This window comes from Jaculus jaculus, chromosome 1 (assembly GCF_020740685.1).
Source record: "Jaculus jaculus isolate mJacJac1 chromosome 1, mJacJac1.mat.Y.cur, whole genome shotgun sequence".
Classification (NCBI taxonomy): domain Eukaryota; kingdom Metazoa; phylum Chordata; class Mammalia; order Rodentia; family Dipodidae; genus Jaculus; species Jaculus jaculus.
The window spans coordinates 243605245-243621525 of NC_059102.1; the positions used below are offsets into that span (position 1 = coordinate 243605245).

General features: G+C 49.4%; 1 protein-coding gene across 1 annotated transcript; it reads right to left on the reverse strand.

The window, feature by feature from the left end:
* Positions 1–1669: 1669 nt before the first annotated feature.
* Positions 1670–15907, reverse strand: Gpr37l1 (G protein-coupled receptor 37 like 1). The gene is made up of 2 exons (XM_004670700.2): positions 15203–15907; positions 1670–4555 (listed from the first exon to the last, which is right to left on the reverse strand). The coding sequence occupies exons 1-2, from the start codon at positions 15818–15820 to the stop codon at positions 3740–3742; spliced, it is 1434 nt and encodes a 477-aa protein (XP_004670757.1). The 5' UTR covers positions 15821–15907; the 3' UTR covers positions 1670–3739.
* Between the last annotated feature and the right edge of the window lie 374 nt (positions 15908–16281).

The following is a 16281-nucleotide window of genomic DNA, read 5'->3' on the forward strand; positions in this document are numbered from 1 at the left end:
TGGAGCCCCCTCTGATGCCCACAGCTGCTGCAGCAGAGCCTGTGGGTCCTGCTTGCTCAGATAGGAGGCCATCTTGACCTAGTTTTGGAGTAAGCCCCGCCTTTCTGCTTCCCCTTTCCCCTGCCTCTCCATCACCCTGGAAAGAGACTCGCAGAGAGACTGGAGCTGGTCTCTCTGAAGGAGCTGTGTTTGCTCTTAACTTGGCAAGCGGGCTCTGGCCCCTTTGCCTCCCAAGTCCTGAACCTTGCCAGGCCCTGGCGCTCCGGATACCAGGCAGGACTTACTCCTAAAGCCACTGTGTAGCTACCAGAGAAGGGTCCAGCCAGGAGGGCAGTTTCCACTGCTGAAGGAATGTGAGGAAAGGGGACATAGGTCAGTGGTAGAGTGCTGGCCTAATGTGTAGGGCCAGACCCTAGGTTTCCACCCCCAGGATAAAATAAAAACGAGAGAGAGAGAGTTTAGACTGAATTAAATCTGGCACGAGCTAAGTGATCCTTAGGGGAGCTCCAAACCCTAAAGTATGAGGAGGATGGTTGAGGAGGATGGAGGTGGCCCAGCCTCTGTCCCCTGCCTCCCCTAGCTACAAAGGTGTCTGGTTTGGCCCTGGCACTGTGCCTGGGAGAGAATCATGGGTCTCATGCAGCTGGAGTGTTTCAGGACTAAGCTCCACCCCAGGTTGTATAGCCACCAGTGAAGGCTTTGGTGAAAGGAGACGAGCTGGTTACCAGTGGGTGCCAAAGCACTGCCCCAGCAGATGTACACAGCAGGTGCCTAATAGGAGCTAAAGAATGTGTTCAAGAACCAGGTATGATGACACACACCTTTAATTCCAGCATTCAGGAGGCAGAGGTAGGATTGCTGTGAGTTCAAGGCCACCCTGGAGCTATATAGTGAGTTCAAACTTGGTTAAAGTGAGGCCCTACCTCAAAACAAACAAAAAGAATGCATTTAAGTTGAACAGGGAGCAAACTATGTAATACATGTAAAAGATTAGATATGTAAGCTGTCACTCTGAAGCCAAACCTAGAGGAGCTAAGAATACCTGGTCAAGGGCTGGAGAAATGATTCAGCGGTTAAGGTGTTTGCCTGCGAATCCAAAGGACCCAGGTTCGATTCCCCAGGACCGACGTAAGCCAGATGCACAAGGGGGCATATGCATCTGGAGTTTGTTTGCAGTGGCTAGAGGGCCTGGAGTGCCCATTCTCTCTCTGTCTCTTTTTTTTTTCTCTCTCTCCTTGCAAATAAATACTATTTTTTAAATGCCTGGCCAAGCCTAAACCACATGACTAGAGATTTTATTTCCCAAAGGGAAGGTGTGAGGCACCGTACCAAATAGTTGGCACATCTGATTCCCCCTGCCAAGCACTCTACCACTGAAGTTCACGTCCAGCACCTGACATATCTCACCTCCTTTAACATCCATAGTCCTCTGAAGGAAGGATTACTGTGAAGATGGGAAGCTGAGGTCAGCTAAGTCAGTGTGCCCAGGTCCCAGGATAAAGGATGGAGCTCGGGTGGCATTAGGATCTGATGGCTGGTCCCACCAGTGCCTCTTGATCCTGAGCGTCCCAGCTCAAGTTCACTACCCACCCCCGAGCCCACCTTCCCCTACCCCCAAGCCTGGGACCCCCTGAGCAACAAATCCCACATTGTCTCCCAGTTGGCCCAGGCTAAAGGGACAGTGGCTCTTTCCCAAGGCCGGCTGGCCTGCTGACTAATCTATAAGCCATTCACGTTGGCGGGCCTGGGAGGGAGTAGCGGCAGCAAGGTCTAGAAGCCACCATCTCTCCCCCTTCAGCTCTGAGCCGGCCAGCCAGCAGGAAGGAGGGCCAGAGGGTGGCCCTTTGTAGAAAAGGCCCCCAAACAGGATATGGCAGCACCTCCCCTCCCCTTGAGCCTTCTATCCTCAGCCCTTTCTCTGTCCCCAACTTCACCTCACTTCACCCAGGCCCCCTTCTGCCTCCCTTAGGAAACTATTGGTGCATGCAGGGCTGGGGTGGGGGGCAAAGAAGGGGAAACATGCCTTGTCCCCTCTGGCTTCAAAACCACAAGCCCACCTTTGCCCCTCTTCAGCCACTCCACCACCAGCTTTCTAAAGACAAAGCGGGGTTGTGGGGAGGTGGGGGGGGGGTGTTGGTCACTGTAGCAACAGGTCTGCCGAGAAATGGGTGGGTGTCATTCCCCAGCACAAAGGGAGTGCACATGGCAGCCCCATCACCTAGCAACAGCCTCCCTCTCTCTTGGCCGACATCACCAGCCCTGGAGGGTGGGTGCCAGGGAGCAAGAACAAGGCTGTTCAGATCCCTAGTGATGGGGAGGGAGACTTGGGCACTGGGTGGGCTGAGGCTCAGGGGTGTGGGTGGATGGACAGAGGGGAATAGAGACGGTCACTCAAGAACCCTTGCCCCTAGGGACCCATGCTACTAGGCATAATGGGCGGGAGTCTCTGACAGATAGAGGGCTGGGCTCCTGGGGAGGGAGGGCAGTTCCAAAGAGAGCCGGGCTGATGGCTCATATCCCGCCCAGTTCGCAGGGTGAAGGGGGCCCTTGGGAAGGACCTCAGGGATGGAGCTGGGGGAAGTGACTTCAAGGACAAGGGCCAGCAGGAAGAAGTGCGGGGTCTGCTGAGGACCTAGGGTGGAACTCCCTGGTGGGAAGGGTGGCATGGGAGGTAGGGCAGGGGCAGGCAAGGGACAGGCAGCTGGGCCATCCAAAGGCCAAACAGTCTATTCTGTGAAACTGAACAAGAGCTGCTGTCAGAATGAGGAAGGCCGGGAAGCCCCGTGGCTCACAGAGGGAAGGCCTCCGGAGTCCCTCAAATAGGAGCTTTGTGGAGAGAAAGAGAAAATGAAGGTGGGGGCTCCAGAAAGGCGAGTGGGTAGCCTGTGATTTCCCAGGGCTGCCTGGGCTTAGCTCTGGATAGGGACTTAGTCCCCCCCGTTCTCCAAGCCTCCCTTTTCTTTGTCCCACACTATCTTTGGAGTCCTCCTACCTTGGGCAGGACAGCTACCCCAGGGGGCCAGAGGCAAAAGCATTATTAGGGCACTGCCTGGCGCTGGGGAAGGGCTGGGTGTGCGTCTGGATGCTGCTAGACATGGCACAAGAAAGTGCGGAAGGCACGGGGGTAGTGCTACCTAGTTTATTTATTTTCAGAGGAGCCTTCTATAGAAAAGCACCTAATAAGAGGGGGATTTGGACAAGAGAACCAGGGGTAAGGACAGAGGTAAGAGAATCCTCTAGAAGAGAACAGCGTTCTGAGCCTGGCTGGGCTGGGCCCCCAAGAAGCCTCTGTCCCAGAATAGGGTCCAGGCAGGGGCGGGGAAGTGATGCCTAGGAAGGAGCTTGGTGAACCTACAGTCAGGTTCCAATGCCAAAGAGGGAAGTCAGGCTGCAGCCAAGAGAAGGAAGGCCCGATCCTGGTTCCCAGCTGGCAGGACTGAGATCCTGGGCAGTGCTAAGGTCCCGGAAAGATCATTGTCCACCCGTGGAAAGGACAGGGCTGGTAGGTCCTTCAGAGGACAGGAATGACCCTCCTTGGTGTGTGTGTGGGGGGGAGTTGGGCTTCAACAAGCCCAAACTTTGACAAAACAATCGGAGTTCACCCCTAAACAGCAAGACGGGCAGCCAAGCAAAACCTCTCTGGGAAAGAATCAGCAGATGCCCCGATGAGCTAGGGTGGCACCTCCTCCCCACCGGCTCAGCCCTGGTCCCCATGTCCCCACCCCACCCTGGTCTGGACTCAGCAAGGTGTGCCCAAGGGCAAGAGCGGGGGTGACTCCCTGGGCTTGTGGAAGTAGATGGAGGAAGACACCTCGGTCTTGAGCTTGCTGGCCGGGCTGTCGGGGGCCGAAGCCTGGGCGGCCGCGCCGCAATCCCCGCAGCAGCAGCAGCAGCAGCAGTCCAGGAAGGCCTGGCCCAGCGGCCTGCAGACGCACAGGAGCAGCACCGGGGTGACAGCGCCCTTGAAGAAGGTGGAGAACTGGTTGATGAGGCCCAGGAGGTCCAGGGTGTGGCGGCTGAGCTCCGTGGAGAGGTAGGCCACCACGATGTTGCACACGTTCTCGGGCAGCGTGCAGAAAGCGTAGACCACCGTGAGGCCGACCACAGTGCTGTTTAGCTGGCTCTCGCTCTGCTCGTGCTTGCCCGCCCGGCACTCGGGCTTCCTGCCCGGGGGGCTCCGTACCCTCCACGTCACCAGCTGGCAGGTGACAGTGAAGAGGACGGGCAGGCAGAAGTAGCAGCCAAAGTACCACCACATGCGGGCATTCTGGTAGGTCATGACCAGCGCGTAGAGGGATTCGGGCAGGCTGGCGGAAGGTTTCATGATACACGAGTCCACAGTGCCCACGGCGGGGGCTGGCTCCTGTGCCAGCTGCCACAGCAGGAGTTCAGGCACGGCCAGGATCATGGAGCCCACCCAGATCACGGCCAGCTTGGCCAGGATTGACTGGCACCGCTCGATGGGCCTCACCTTGGGCAGGGTGCTGGTGGCCACGTGGAAGCGGTCGATGCCCAAGGCACAGAGGCTAAAGGTGGTGACTCCCAGGGAGGAGACCTGCGGGTAAGGGTGTGAAGGAAAGAAACACTGAGTGAAGACCTATGGAGCTAAGAGAAGAAGCCCTGATTGCCAGCTGAATCAGACCACGAAGGCATCGTGAGAGTAGGATGATGCCAATAGAAACAGCTACCAGTTGTCAAGAATTTTCTACCCATCATGCACTTTCCACACCTCACAAACACCCATTCAAATGTTTGCTATGAGATGCACAAGGGGGCGCATGCATCTGGAGTTCATTTACAATGGCTGGAGGCCCTGAGCACACGTTCTCTATCTGCCTCTTTCTCTCTCTCTCTCTCAAATAAATAAGTAAAAATATAAATATTTTATTTTATTCTTTAATATATTTTATTAATTTATTTATTTGAGAGAGAGAGGGAGTGAATGGGCACACCAGAGCCTCTAGCCACTGCAAATGAACTCCAGACACGTGTGCCCCCTTGTGCATCTAGCTAACGTGGGTCCTGGGGAATCAAACCGGGGTCCTTTGGCTTTGTAGGCAAACACCTTAACTGCCAAGCCATCTCTCCAGCCCAATAGGAAAATATTTTTTTAAATGTTGGCTATGGTGTTGGTGCATGTCTATAATCCCATCACGCCTCTCTCAAAAACAAACCAACAACCTCAATCAACCATCGTACAAAAGAAAAGGAAACTCAGACACAGGAAGTGACTTGCCCATGCAGGAGGTTGATGAATTGCAAAACTGAGGCACACGCTCCCTGTGCCTCTTTCCGCTTCTCATTCTGGAGAGGGTGCTTGACCTGCCTCCCTCAGACCAAGATGCACCCAGAGACACTGAGGAATTAGTTCCAAGGAGGAACCAAAAAGACCAAAGGCAGAAATTCTGGGTCTTAGTCAAGAGTGGTGATCTATTCCTGTAATCCTAGCACTTGGGAAACAGTGGCAGAAGGAGAAGTTCAAGGCCATCTTCAACTACACAGAAAGCTTGAAGCCAGCCTGGGCTATTTGAAACCCTCTTTCAAAAACCAAAGAGATGGGCTGGAGAGATGGCTTAGTGGTTAAGATACATGCCTGTGAAACCTAAGGTTTCGATTCTCCACGTCCCACATGAGCCAGATGCACATGATGGCGGCACATGCATCTGGAGTTCGTCTCTAATAAGTAAATTAATAAATATTTTAAAAAAGAGAAGGAGAGATGGCTTAGTGGTTAAGGCATTTGCCTACAAAGCCAAAGGACCCTGGTTCGATTCCCCAGGACCTACGAAAGCCAGATGAGCTAGCCCGGGCTGACCTGAAACTCACTCTGTAATCCCAGGTTGGCCTCAAACTCATAGCAACCCTCCCACCTCAGCCTCCTGAGTGCTGGAACTAAAGGTGTGACCAACTGCACCTGGTTTTAGCCAGTACCCACATAAATAAAGCCTGACACAAACAAAAACTACAGAGTATGGGGGCTGGAGAGATGGCTTAGCGGTTAAGGCACTTGTCTGCAAAGCCAAAGGCAGGTTCGATTTCCCAGGATCCACATAAGCCAGATGCACAAGCATCTGGAATTCTTTTGCAGAGGCTGGAGGCCCTGGTGTGCCCATTCTCTCTGTCTTTCTCTCCCTCTCTCTCTTTCTGTCTATTTCTCTCTCTCAAATAAATAAATTAAAAAAAATTTTTTTAAAGCAGAGTATGTATCAGGTGACCCTTGTCAGTGGCAAGAGACCCTGGCACACACACATATATGCATGCGTGCAATTAAATAAACACAGAGAGAGAACAAGAGATAAATAAATTGAGAGTCTTTGCAGCTCCTCCTGCCTCCCACCTCTTAGGTTCTCCATTAGGGAATGTGGCCTTATCTCTCTCATGCTCTCCCTGCCTGTCCTTACCTGGGCTGCCCAACAGAGTGGGCAGCAGCCCCACCAAGTGGCTTGTGCCCACCATCCTCTCATGCTGCCCATCTAGCATGCAGGAAAATCGCCTGATGGGCCGAGAGAAGAAGAGGAGGGGGCAGCGCGGAAGGAAGCGCCAACAAGCGTGAAAGGAAAGCCTTCCCAAGCACGCCGCCGTAATGTTGGGCCACACTGGGGGATTGTGCTCCCTCCCCCTCCTGCCCAAATTCGTCCCTCTTCTGGCTGAGGGAGCACAATCCGTGGCTTATTTGTACTGCCACGAAGTGTCCTTTGTGAGAACCCCAACCCCCTATCTTGGCAGGGAAGCGGGGGGCCTACAGAGGAGCAGACTTCAGCCTCCAGCAAAGCACCATTCTCTCTCCTTCCTTCCAAATTTCATCACAGCTTCCCTTCCTGCCTCCCCATTTACCCCCTTTCCCCGCCCCCTGCTTCCCTGGAGGCCACCCTGAGATTGTCTTCACAAGAGAATTCTAGGGCAGCACCCATGGTCTACAGCCACATGCAAGCAAGGGCTCCTGTGTGTCTGCCTCCTTCCCTCTCTCTCTGTCATGTCCAAACGAGAGCCACTATAGACTGAAGTCTAACCACATGGTAGACATTACCCATTTTTTATTTTTATTTTATTTTATTTATTTTTTATTTTTTTTTAGGTAAGGTCTCACTCTAGCTCAGGCTGACCTGGAATTCACTATGTAGTCTCAAGGTGGCCTTGAACTCATGGCAATCATCCTACCTCTGCCTCCCGAGTGCTGGGATTGAAGGCATGCGCCACCATGCCCGGCTGATATTACCCATTTTAATCCTTCAAGAATTGGGGCTGGGGATTGGGGAGATGGTTTAGCGGTTAAGCGCTTGCCTGTGAAGCCCAAGGACCCCGGTTCAAGGCTCGATTCTCCAGGACCCACGTAAGCCAGATGCACAAGGGGGCATATGTGTCTGGAGTTTTTTTGCAGTGGCTGGAAGCCCTGGCACGCCCATTCTCTATCTCTCTCTCTCTTTCTCTCTCTCTCTGTCACTCTCAAATAAATAAATAAATAATGAACAAAAAAAACTTTTAAAAGAATTGGGGCTGGGTACAACGTGCTCCCTTCAGACACAAAATGGCCTGGATATCCATGACCTCACAGTGCCTGACACTACCTACACAAGACCATCATAATAAGAAGAAAAGATCATGACATCAAAATAAAAGAGAGACTGATTGAGATGGGGAGGGATGATGGAGAATGGAGTTTCAAAGGGGAAAGTGGGGGGAGGGAGGGTTTTACCATGGGATATTTTTTATAATCATGGAAGTTGTTAATAAAAATAATTTGAAAAGAAAAAAAAGAATTGGGGTTGGGGGCTGGAGAAATGGCTTAGCAATTAAGATGCTTGCTTGCAAAGCCAAAGGACCCAGGTTTGACTCCCCAGAAACCATGTAAGCCAGTTGCACAAGGGGGCACATGCATCTAGAGTTCGTTTGCAATGGCTGGAGGCCCTGGTGCGCCCATTCTCTCTCTACCTGTCTATTTCTGTATCTCTCTCTCTCTCAAATAAGTAAATAAATAATAAAATATTTAAAAAAAAAAAAAGAATTGGGGCTGACCATCAAACTTCTCTAACCATAAAAAACTTCTGAGATGGGGGTGACCATTGGGGAGACTCAAAACTCACCAAAGTGCTGAGAAAAAGAGACAGTGGAGGGCTGGAGAGATGGCTTAGTGGTTAAAGTGCTTGCCTGCGAGTCCTAAGGACTTAAGTTCAATTCCCTAGTACCCACATAGGCCAGTTTTGCACAGGTGGTGCATGCATCTGGAGTTTGTCTGCAGTGGCAACAGGCCCTGGCATGTCCATTCTCTCTCTCTGCTTCTTCAACCTTTTCTCTCCCTCTCTGTCAAATACATAAATAAAATTTTTTTTTTTTAAAGGGAGACACTGGAGTGTTCAGCACTGAGGCATCTCTACCACATCCCCAGGGCTCAGGTATTTGCAGAAGAGGTGGGGAAAAGCCAAGGGAAGGGGAGTACTGTTCTGCAATACTGTCTTCCAGATGCAAAGTGGTCTTGGCATCTATGACCTCCCAGTGGCTATTTCTGTCCAAAACCTGCATAATAGGAGAGGGAAAAATGATGACACAAAAATAGAAGAGGAAGTAAGCGGGGGGGGGGGGGGGGGGGGCTAGGGGGGAGAGAGAGGGTTGTGGGAGGAGAGTCTAACCACAGTGTATTATCTATATGTATGGAGGTTGTCAAGAAAAGTAAAAAAAAAAAAAAAGAATTAAAGAGCCAGAGAGATGGCTTAGTGGTTAAGGTGCTTGCCAGCAAAGCCAAGGGACCCAGGTTTGATTCCCCAGTACCCATGTAAAGCCAGCTGCACAAGGTGGCACATGTGTCTGGAGTTTGTTTGCAGTGGCTGAGGACCCTGGCACACCCATTCTCTGATCTCTATCTGCTTATCTCTCTCTCCTCTCAAGTAAATAAATTAATAGATAAATATTTTTTTTTTTTTCTTTTTGGAGGCAGGGTCTCACTCTAGCCCAGGCTGACCTGGAATTCACTGTGTAGTCTTCAGGGTGGCCTTGAACTCATGGTGATCCTCCTACCTCTGCCTCCTTAGTGCTAGGATTAAAGGCATGCACACCACACCCAGCTTTTAATTCTTGTTTTTAAAAAAGTATTTTATTATGCCAGGTGTGGTGGTACATGCCTTTAGTACTAGCGCTCAGCAGGCAGAGGTAGGAGGATTGCTTGTGAGTTTGAGGCCACCCTGAGAGTACAGAGTGAATTCCAGGTCAGCCTGGGCTAAAGTGAGACCCTACCTTGAAAAACAAACAAACAAAAAACAAGAATTAAAAAATAATTAGGGAGCTGGAGAGATGGCAAAGCAGTTACGATGCTTGCCTGCAAAGCCTAATGACCCAGGTTTGACTCCCCAGTGCCCATGTAAAGCCAGATGCACAAAGTGGTGCAGGTGTGTGGATTTCATTTGCAATAGTTAGAGGCCCTGGTGCACCCATCCTCCCTGTCTGTCTTGTCTCTGTCTCTCTCAGCTTGCAAATAGATACACACACAAATTTTTTTTTTAAAGAATAAAGGTTTATGGTGTAAACCAACTGCCCTCTAATTGGACTGGAGGTCCGCTCCATGGGAGGGAATACATCCCTGATACTGAAAACCTACAACAGGGGTAGTCATGAGCCCTAGGGGTGTAATGTCTGCTGCTGTCTGGCTAAATGTATATACTATGCTCACTAAGCTGCCCAGCAAGCACTTCTCTTAATGTCTATACTCTATATTAATGCTACTCTCACTTTTGGTTAGAGAACCTTCTCTTTTCAGATGGAAGTGACCTTGGGATGACTTAGAAGGCATCATGGTGCTGAGAAGAAGTGACAGGAGTGCTCAGCACTGAAATATCTCTATCACACCTTCCAAGGCTCAGGCTCCATTGCCGAAGAGGTGGCAGAAAGAATGTAAGAGCCAAAGGAAGGGTAGGACTCCTTACAACGTGCTCCTCCAGACACAAACTGGCCTGGATATCCATGGCCTCACAGTGCCTGACACTACCTACACAAGACCATCATAATAGGAGGAAAAGGTCATGATATCAAAATAAAAGAGAGAGTGATTGAGAGGGAGAGGGGATATGATAGAGAATGGAGTTTCAAAGGGGAAAGTGGGGGGAGGGAGGGCATTACCATGGGATATTGTTTACAATCATGGAAGTTGATAATAAAAAATAAGAATAAAGGCTTAGAGCTGGGAATGTAGTTCCAACTGGTAAAATGCTTGTTAGCATGAATGAAATCCTTAGCTGAATCCCCAACACCATATAAACCAGGTATGGTGGTGGATGTTTGTGACTCCGGCACTCAGAAGGTATAGGCAGGGGAATCAAGAGTTCAAGGCCATCCTCAGTTACATAGCAAGTTGAACTATATTAAATCCTATCTCAAAAAATAATCAGCAAATAAATAATAAATAAATAAAATAAAAGAATTGGGGCTGAATCAAGTGTGGATGCTTATGTCTGTAACCCTGTGCTCAGTAAGCTAAGGCAAGAAGATATTTGTGAGGGCTGGAGAGATGGCTTAGTTGTTAAGGCACTTGCCTGCAAAGCCTAAGGACCCAGGTTCAATTCCCTAGTACACACATAAGCCCAATGCACAAGGTGGTACGTGTGTCTGGAGTTTGTTTGCAGTGGCTAGAGGCCCTAATGCACCCATTCTCTCTCTCTTTATCTGCCTCTTTCTTCTCTTAAATAAATAAATAAGGTATTTTAAACAAACAAGCAAAATAAAGATCTTTGTGAGTGCGAAGCCAGTGTAGGCTAAATATTGAGTTCCATGTTATCCAGTCTGGGCTTCAGAGTAAAATTATCATAAAGCCAAAAAGAGTTAAAAATAGTGGCACAGAGCTACAATCACAGCACTTAGGAGTGTAAGGGAATCCGACACCTGAGCATAATCAGGAGTTCAAGATCACCCTCAGGTACATAGCGAGTTTGATGCCAGCATGAGCTACATGAGACCCTGTTCTCAAAAAACAAAACATGTTTCTCTCTCAAATAAACAAACCAACAAATAAATAAAATAACTGGGCATGGTGGTGTACACCTTTAATCCTGGCACTCGGGAGGCAGAAGTAGGTGGATCACCATGAGTTCGAGGCCACCCTGAGATTACATAGTGAATTCCAGGTCAGCCTGGGCCAGAGTGAGACCTTACCTCAAAAAACAAAAACAAAAAAAAAAGGTATAACTAAAATAACAAACTTTTAAAAAATGGGGGGTGTGTGGAAAGATCTTCTAGTGGTTAAGGCACTTGCCTGCAACGCCTAAGGACCCAGGTTTGATTCCCCAGTACCCATGTAAGCCAGATACACAAGGTGGTGCACATATCTGAAGTTCATTTGCAGTGGCTGGAGGCCCTGGCACACCCATTCTCTCACTTTATCTGCATGTTTCTCACTTCTCTCTCTGAATAAGTAAATAAATAAGTAAAATAAAATATATTAAAAAAAAACAAAACAACATTAGGGCCAGGCGTGGTGGCGCATGCCTTTAATCCCAGCACTTGGGAGGCAGAAGTAGGAGGATCCCCATGAGTTCAAGGCCACCCTGAGGCTACATAGTTAATTCCAGGTCAGCCTGAACCAAAGTGAGACTCTACCTCAAAAAAAAAAAAGAAAAAATTAGGGCTGGAGGGATTGCTTACTGGTTAAGGCTCTTACCTGCAAAGCCAAAGGACCCAGGTTCAATTCACCAGGACCCACATAAACCAGATGCACAAGGTGACATATGTATCTGGAGTTCGTTTGCAGGGCTAGAGGCCCTGGCACACCCATTCTCTCTCTCTCTCTTAATATACATATTATTGACAATTTCTATACTTACAAACAACAAACCATATTTCCCTCCCCTCCCTCACTTTCCCCTTCATAACTCTGCTCTCCATCATATTCCCTCCCTCTCTCCAATAGTCTCTCTTTTAATTTGATGTCATCATCTTTTTCTCCTATTATGAGGGTCTTGTGTAGGTATTGCCAGGGACTGTGAGGTCATGGATATCGAGGCCAATTTCTGTCTGGACAGTTGCATGTAAGGAGTCCTCCCCTTCTTTTGGCTCTTACATTCTTTCTGCCACCTCTTCCGCAATGGATTCTGAGCCTTGAAGGGTATGCCATTCTCTCTTGCTCTATCTGCTTCTTTCTCTCTCTCTCTCAAATAAATAAATAAAAATATTTAAAAATAAATTTTAAAAATATTTTTAAGAAACATTTAAAAAAATCAACAAAAAGCTGGGGCTAACTGTCAGGTCTGATGGCTTAGGCCTAAAACCTCATCTGATGCAGCAGATGAGGCAAGTAGATCCAAAGTTCAAGGTCTGTGGCATATGCCTATAATCCTAACACTCAGGAGGCTGAGGCAGGGGGATTGCTATAAGTTTGAGGCCAGTCTGGGCTTCATAGCAAGTACCAGGCCAGACAAGGTTACAATGTGAGACCCTGTCTCAAAACAACATATGGGGCTGGAGATCTCTCTCTTTCTTTCTGTTTGCCTCTTTTTCTCTCTCCCAAATAAATGAATAAAATAAAATACTTTTTTAAAAAAAGAATTGGGGGCTCTAGAGAGAGCTCAGTGGTTAAGGCACTTGCCTGCAAAGCCAAAGGACCTAGGTTCAATTCCCCAGGACCCATGTAAGCCAGATGACAAGGTGGTGCATGCGTCTGCGGTTTGTTTACAGAGGCTGAAGGCCCTGATGTGCCTATTTTCTCTCTGTTTCTCTCTCTCTCTTTCTGCTTTTTTCTCTCTAGCAAGTAAATTTTTAAAAATTAAAATTAAAAAAAGAATTGGGGCTTGGAGTGTGGCTCCAGTGATGGATACACATTTAGCGTGGGTGAGATCCTGGGTTCAATTCCTACCTCATTCAGATAGTTGTTATTCTCATCTCCGATGAGGACACTGAAATAAAGTTAAATAACTTACCAGGGTCACTCAACTAGCAATGGTCAAAGCCCAGTTTCTAAATATAGTCTATCCAATTCCAAAGCTGTGTATCTAACCATTCTGCTCACCTGGGCAGTGAGTGCTACATGGTGGCTAAGATACATAGGCCACACTGAGTTGTAGGGTCTCTTTGTAAGTTGAGGGACTTTGGGGCCACGAATAAGTAGTCTCCCTGTATTGGGAAGACAGCAAAGGACTCTTCCAACTGTTGAGCCTGTAAAAGTGTCCAGCTTTGAAATGAACATTAACACATAGCAAGTTGGGGACAGGTCTGGGAATAGGGCCTGTGTCAAATGGCTGGCCCTTCTCTAGCCAGACAGATCACTGTCCTACAGCAGCATCCCTAGAGAAGACTTCACAGATAGGTCACTGTCACAAGTCTTTATTATTTCTAGCATGTAGCCAAGATTAAAATTGCTGCTCTTAACAAAAAAAAAAAGGTGGGCATGGTGACACATGCCTTTAATTCCACCACTTAGGCAAAGGTAGATGGATCACCATGAGTTCGAGGCCCTGAGACTACATAGTGAATTCCATGTTAGTCTGAGCTACAGTGAGACTCTACCTCAAAAAACAAAGAAAAAACAAAAAACTGCTGCTCTTTTTTGTTTTTGCAAGATGTTTATTTATTTATTGGGGGGGGCAGATAGAAAGAGAGAGAGGGAGAATGAGCACTCCAGGCCCTCTCTAGCCACCTCAAACGAACTCCAGATACATGTATCACCTTGTACATCTGGCTTTACATGGGTACTGGGGAATCGAACCTGGGTCCTGTGGCTTTCCAGGCAAGTATCTTAACCATTAAGCCATCTCTGCAGCCCTAAGTAGCTGCTCTTGCCCAGCATGGTGTTGCACAACTGTAATCTCACCATTCAGAAGGCTGAGACAGGAGAATTGTGAGTTGAGGCCAGCCTGAGCTATATAGTGAGACTTTATCTCAAAGAAAGAACAACAAAAAATAAAGTCAGACAGCCAGGTGTGGTGGCGCACGCCTTTAATCCCAGCACTATGGAGGCTGAGGTAGGAGGATTGCCATGAGTTCAAGGCTAGCCTAAGAGTACATAGTGAATTCCAAGTTAGCCTGGAGTAGACACTACTTCGAAAAACCAAAAAAGGAAAAAAAAAGGCATCAAAATAAAACAAGGGAGGCAGAAACAGGAGGATTGATGTGACTTGGAGGCCAGGCCAAACAGACTAAGGCCTACAGAGTGAGTTCCAAGTCAGCTTGGGTTAGAGTGAGACCCTACTTTGGAACAACAACAACAACAAAACAGAATAAATTAAAATTGAGTTCCAGGCCACCCTGAGACTACATAGTGAAGTCCAGGTCAGCTTGGGCTAGAGTGAAACCCAACCGTGAAAAACAGAAACAACAGCAACAACAACAAAATAGCTTTCCTGCCTCTCAGGTAGATGTACATATACATGTGGGTAATGTGTGGAGTGATTTGACTGAGTTGTCTCCCTATGGTCTACACAGCCTTCCACATCCATGTGCTTATCTTAGTGTGGAAGTTCCCAAAAGGGAAGATTCAATACTATAATTTAGAATTACAGGATTATAAAGCAAACGAACTAGAAGGGCCATCTGGTCTACCCCCATGCTTCATAGATAAGGAAATGGGAAAGAGATGGGCCCTATCCAGTGACACCCCAAATGTAATTGATAGACTCTCCTTAAGCTCCAGGTCCCAGAAGTGGGGCTTGATTTCCAGAGAAGCTTTAGGAGGTGATTGATGGAGATGATCTTAGGATGACAATAATCTCAGGAAGGGGGAAACAAGGCCTTTCCTGGTGTTTACACCCACAGGGAGTGGACGCAGATCTGATAGAGGGTGTCAATAGGAAATCAGGGGTCTCCCTCAGGCACTGTTAAGGAGGCAAGATAAGGAAGGATGAAGAGAGGGTGCTGTGAGTGCTGGGCAGGCCCAAAGGAGAGAGAGGAGACCACAGAGAAAGAGAGGAGAGGGAGTTCTTGGATGGAATCACAGGGCAGGGACAACCCAGGATTTTAGAAAGGACAGGAGACTGGTCATGAGGTTGCTTCTGACTCAGGAGCAGGAGCCCTGCTAAGGCTGCACACCTGCCTGCCCCCCCCCCCACCTGCCTTGCTCTCCTGAAACCAATATCAGGTTTGCCTCCTTCCCCACAACACAGAGGGGAATGGTAGTCGAGTGAGATTCAAGGATTCTGCACATCCACAGATCTGCCCTTGGGGTTCTGTGGAGACCTCAAACCTCTTTGCTGGACGATGGCCCAGCGACTTGGCTCGAGAAGGGCACACTCACCTCCATGAAGGGCACGGCCCGGCAGGAAACATCCCCCAGCAGCCTCTGCTTGGTGATCTCATTGAAGATGACAACCGGGAGGCAGAAGAAGAGGACCAGGAAATCCCAGAGGGCCAGGCTGGCGAGGATGGAGTTCCAGGCACTCTTCAAGTAGTAGCTGTGCCACACGATGCACATGACCGACAGGTTGCCCACAATGCCCACAGCAAACAGCACCAGGGCCAGGAGCATGACGGCATAGGCGCTGTAGGAACTCTCGGTCACCGGGTACAGGGGATTCTGAATCTGAAGTCTCTGCCCTGGCATCCCTGTCAGGTTGCCCCTCGGCTCCTGCCCGCTGCCTGGGGTGGACCCATCCTTCTCCGGGTTGGGGCTGGGGGCCACCCATGGCTTAGTGGGCTGCAGGCCAGCAGGGTGGATGGGCCGGGGATACTCGACCCACTCCTCAGGCACATAATGCTGCACCTTCTTGGGCTCCTCATCCTCGGTGCCTCTCCGGAGTCTGTTCGGCTGCTCCTCAGTCTTGACTCTGTGCCCACTCGAAGTCGAGGGGGCACCCCCAGAGACCACGGCCAATACCGCAGCAAGAGAGACAGCCCGGGGCCACAGCCACCGCATGGCCAGGCAAGCGGGATGCAGCTGTCCTGGGAGAGCAGGTGAGGGCAGGGGACGGAAGTGCTGGGCAGAATTAAGAAAAGCAGCTGGCTGCTGGGTCCGCCTCTAGTCAGGCCTCTGGCATTGCCAGTCTCCCCTCCCACCCTGCTGGCCATAGGCTGGCCAAGGCCCTCTGCTGGACACTTAGTGATCTGGGTTGCCCTCCCACATTGCATCCTCCCCAACACTCCTCAGGCATCCAAGAGTATAGAAGGTCAGACTACACCACCCTCTCTAGGACCTGCTCCAGGCACAAAGACCTTAGATGAGATACCCAGTAAGGCAGGGGCAGACTGGAACTGGGCTGTTTCTTATTTCTACTCCATCTTAAGACAGCTCCTGCATTTAACGTGGGATAATAAGATGGCTGGGTGTAGTGGCTCCAGTGCTCAGGACTAAGAATTTAAAACCAGCTTGGGCTGCAT

Coding starts and splice junctions, on each gene's coding strand:
- Gpr37l1 (XM_004670700.2), bottom strand. CDS start 15,820: ATGCGGTGGCTGTGGCCCCGGGCTGTCTCTCTTGCTGCGGTATTGGCC. Junction 4,556..15,202: donor GGGCCGTGCCCTTCATGGAG/GTGAGTGTGCCC, acceptor CCTTACCCGCAG/GTCTCCTCCCTGGGAGTCAC.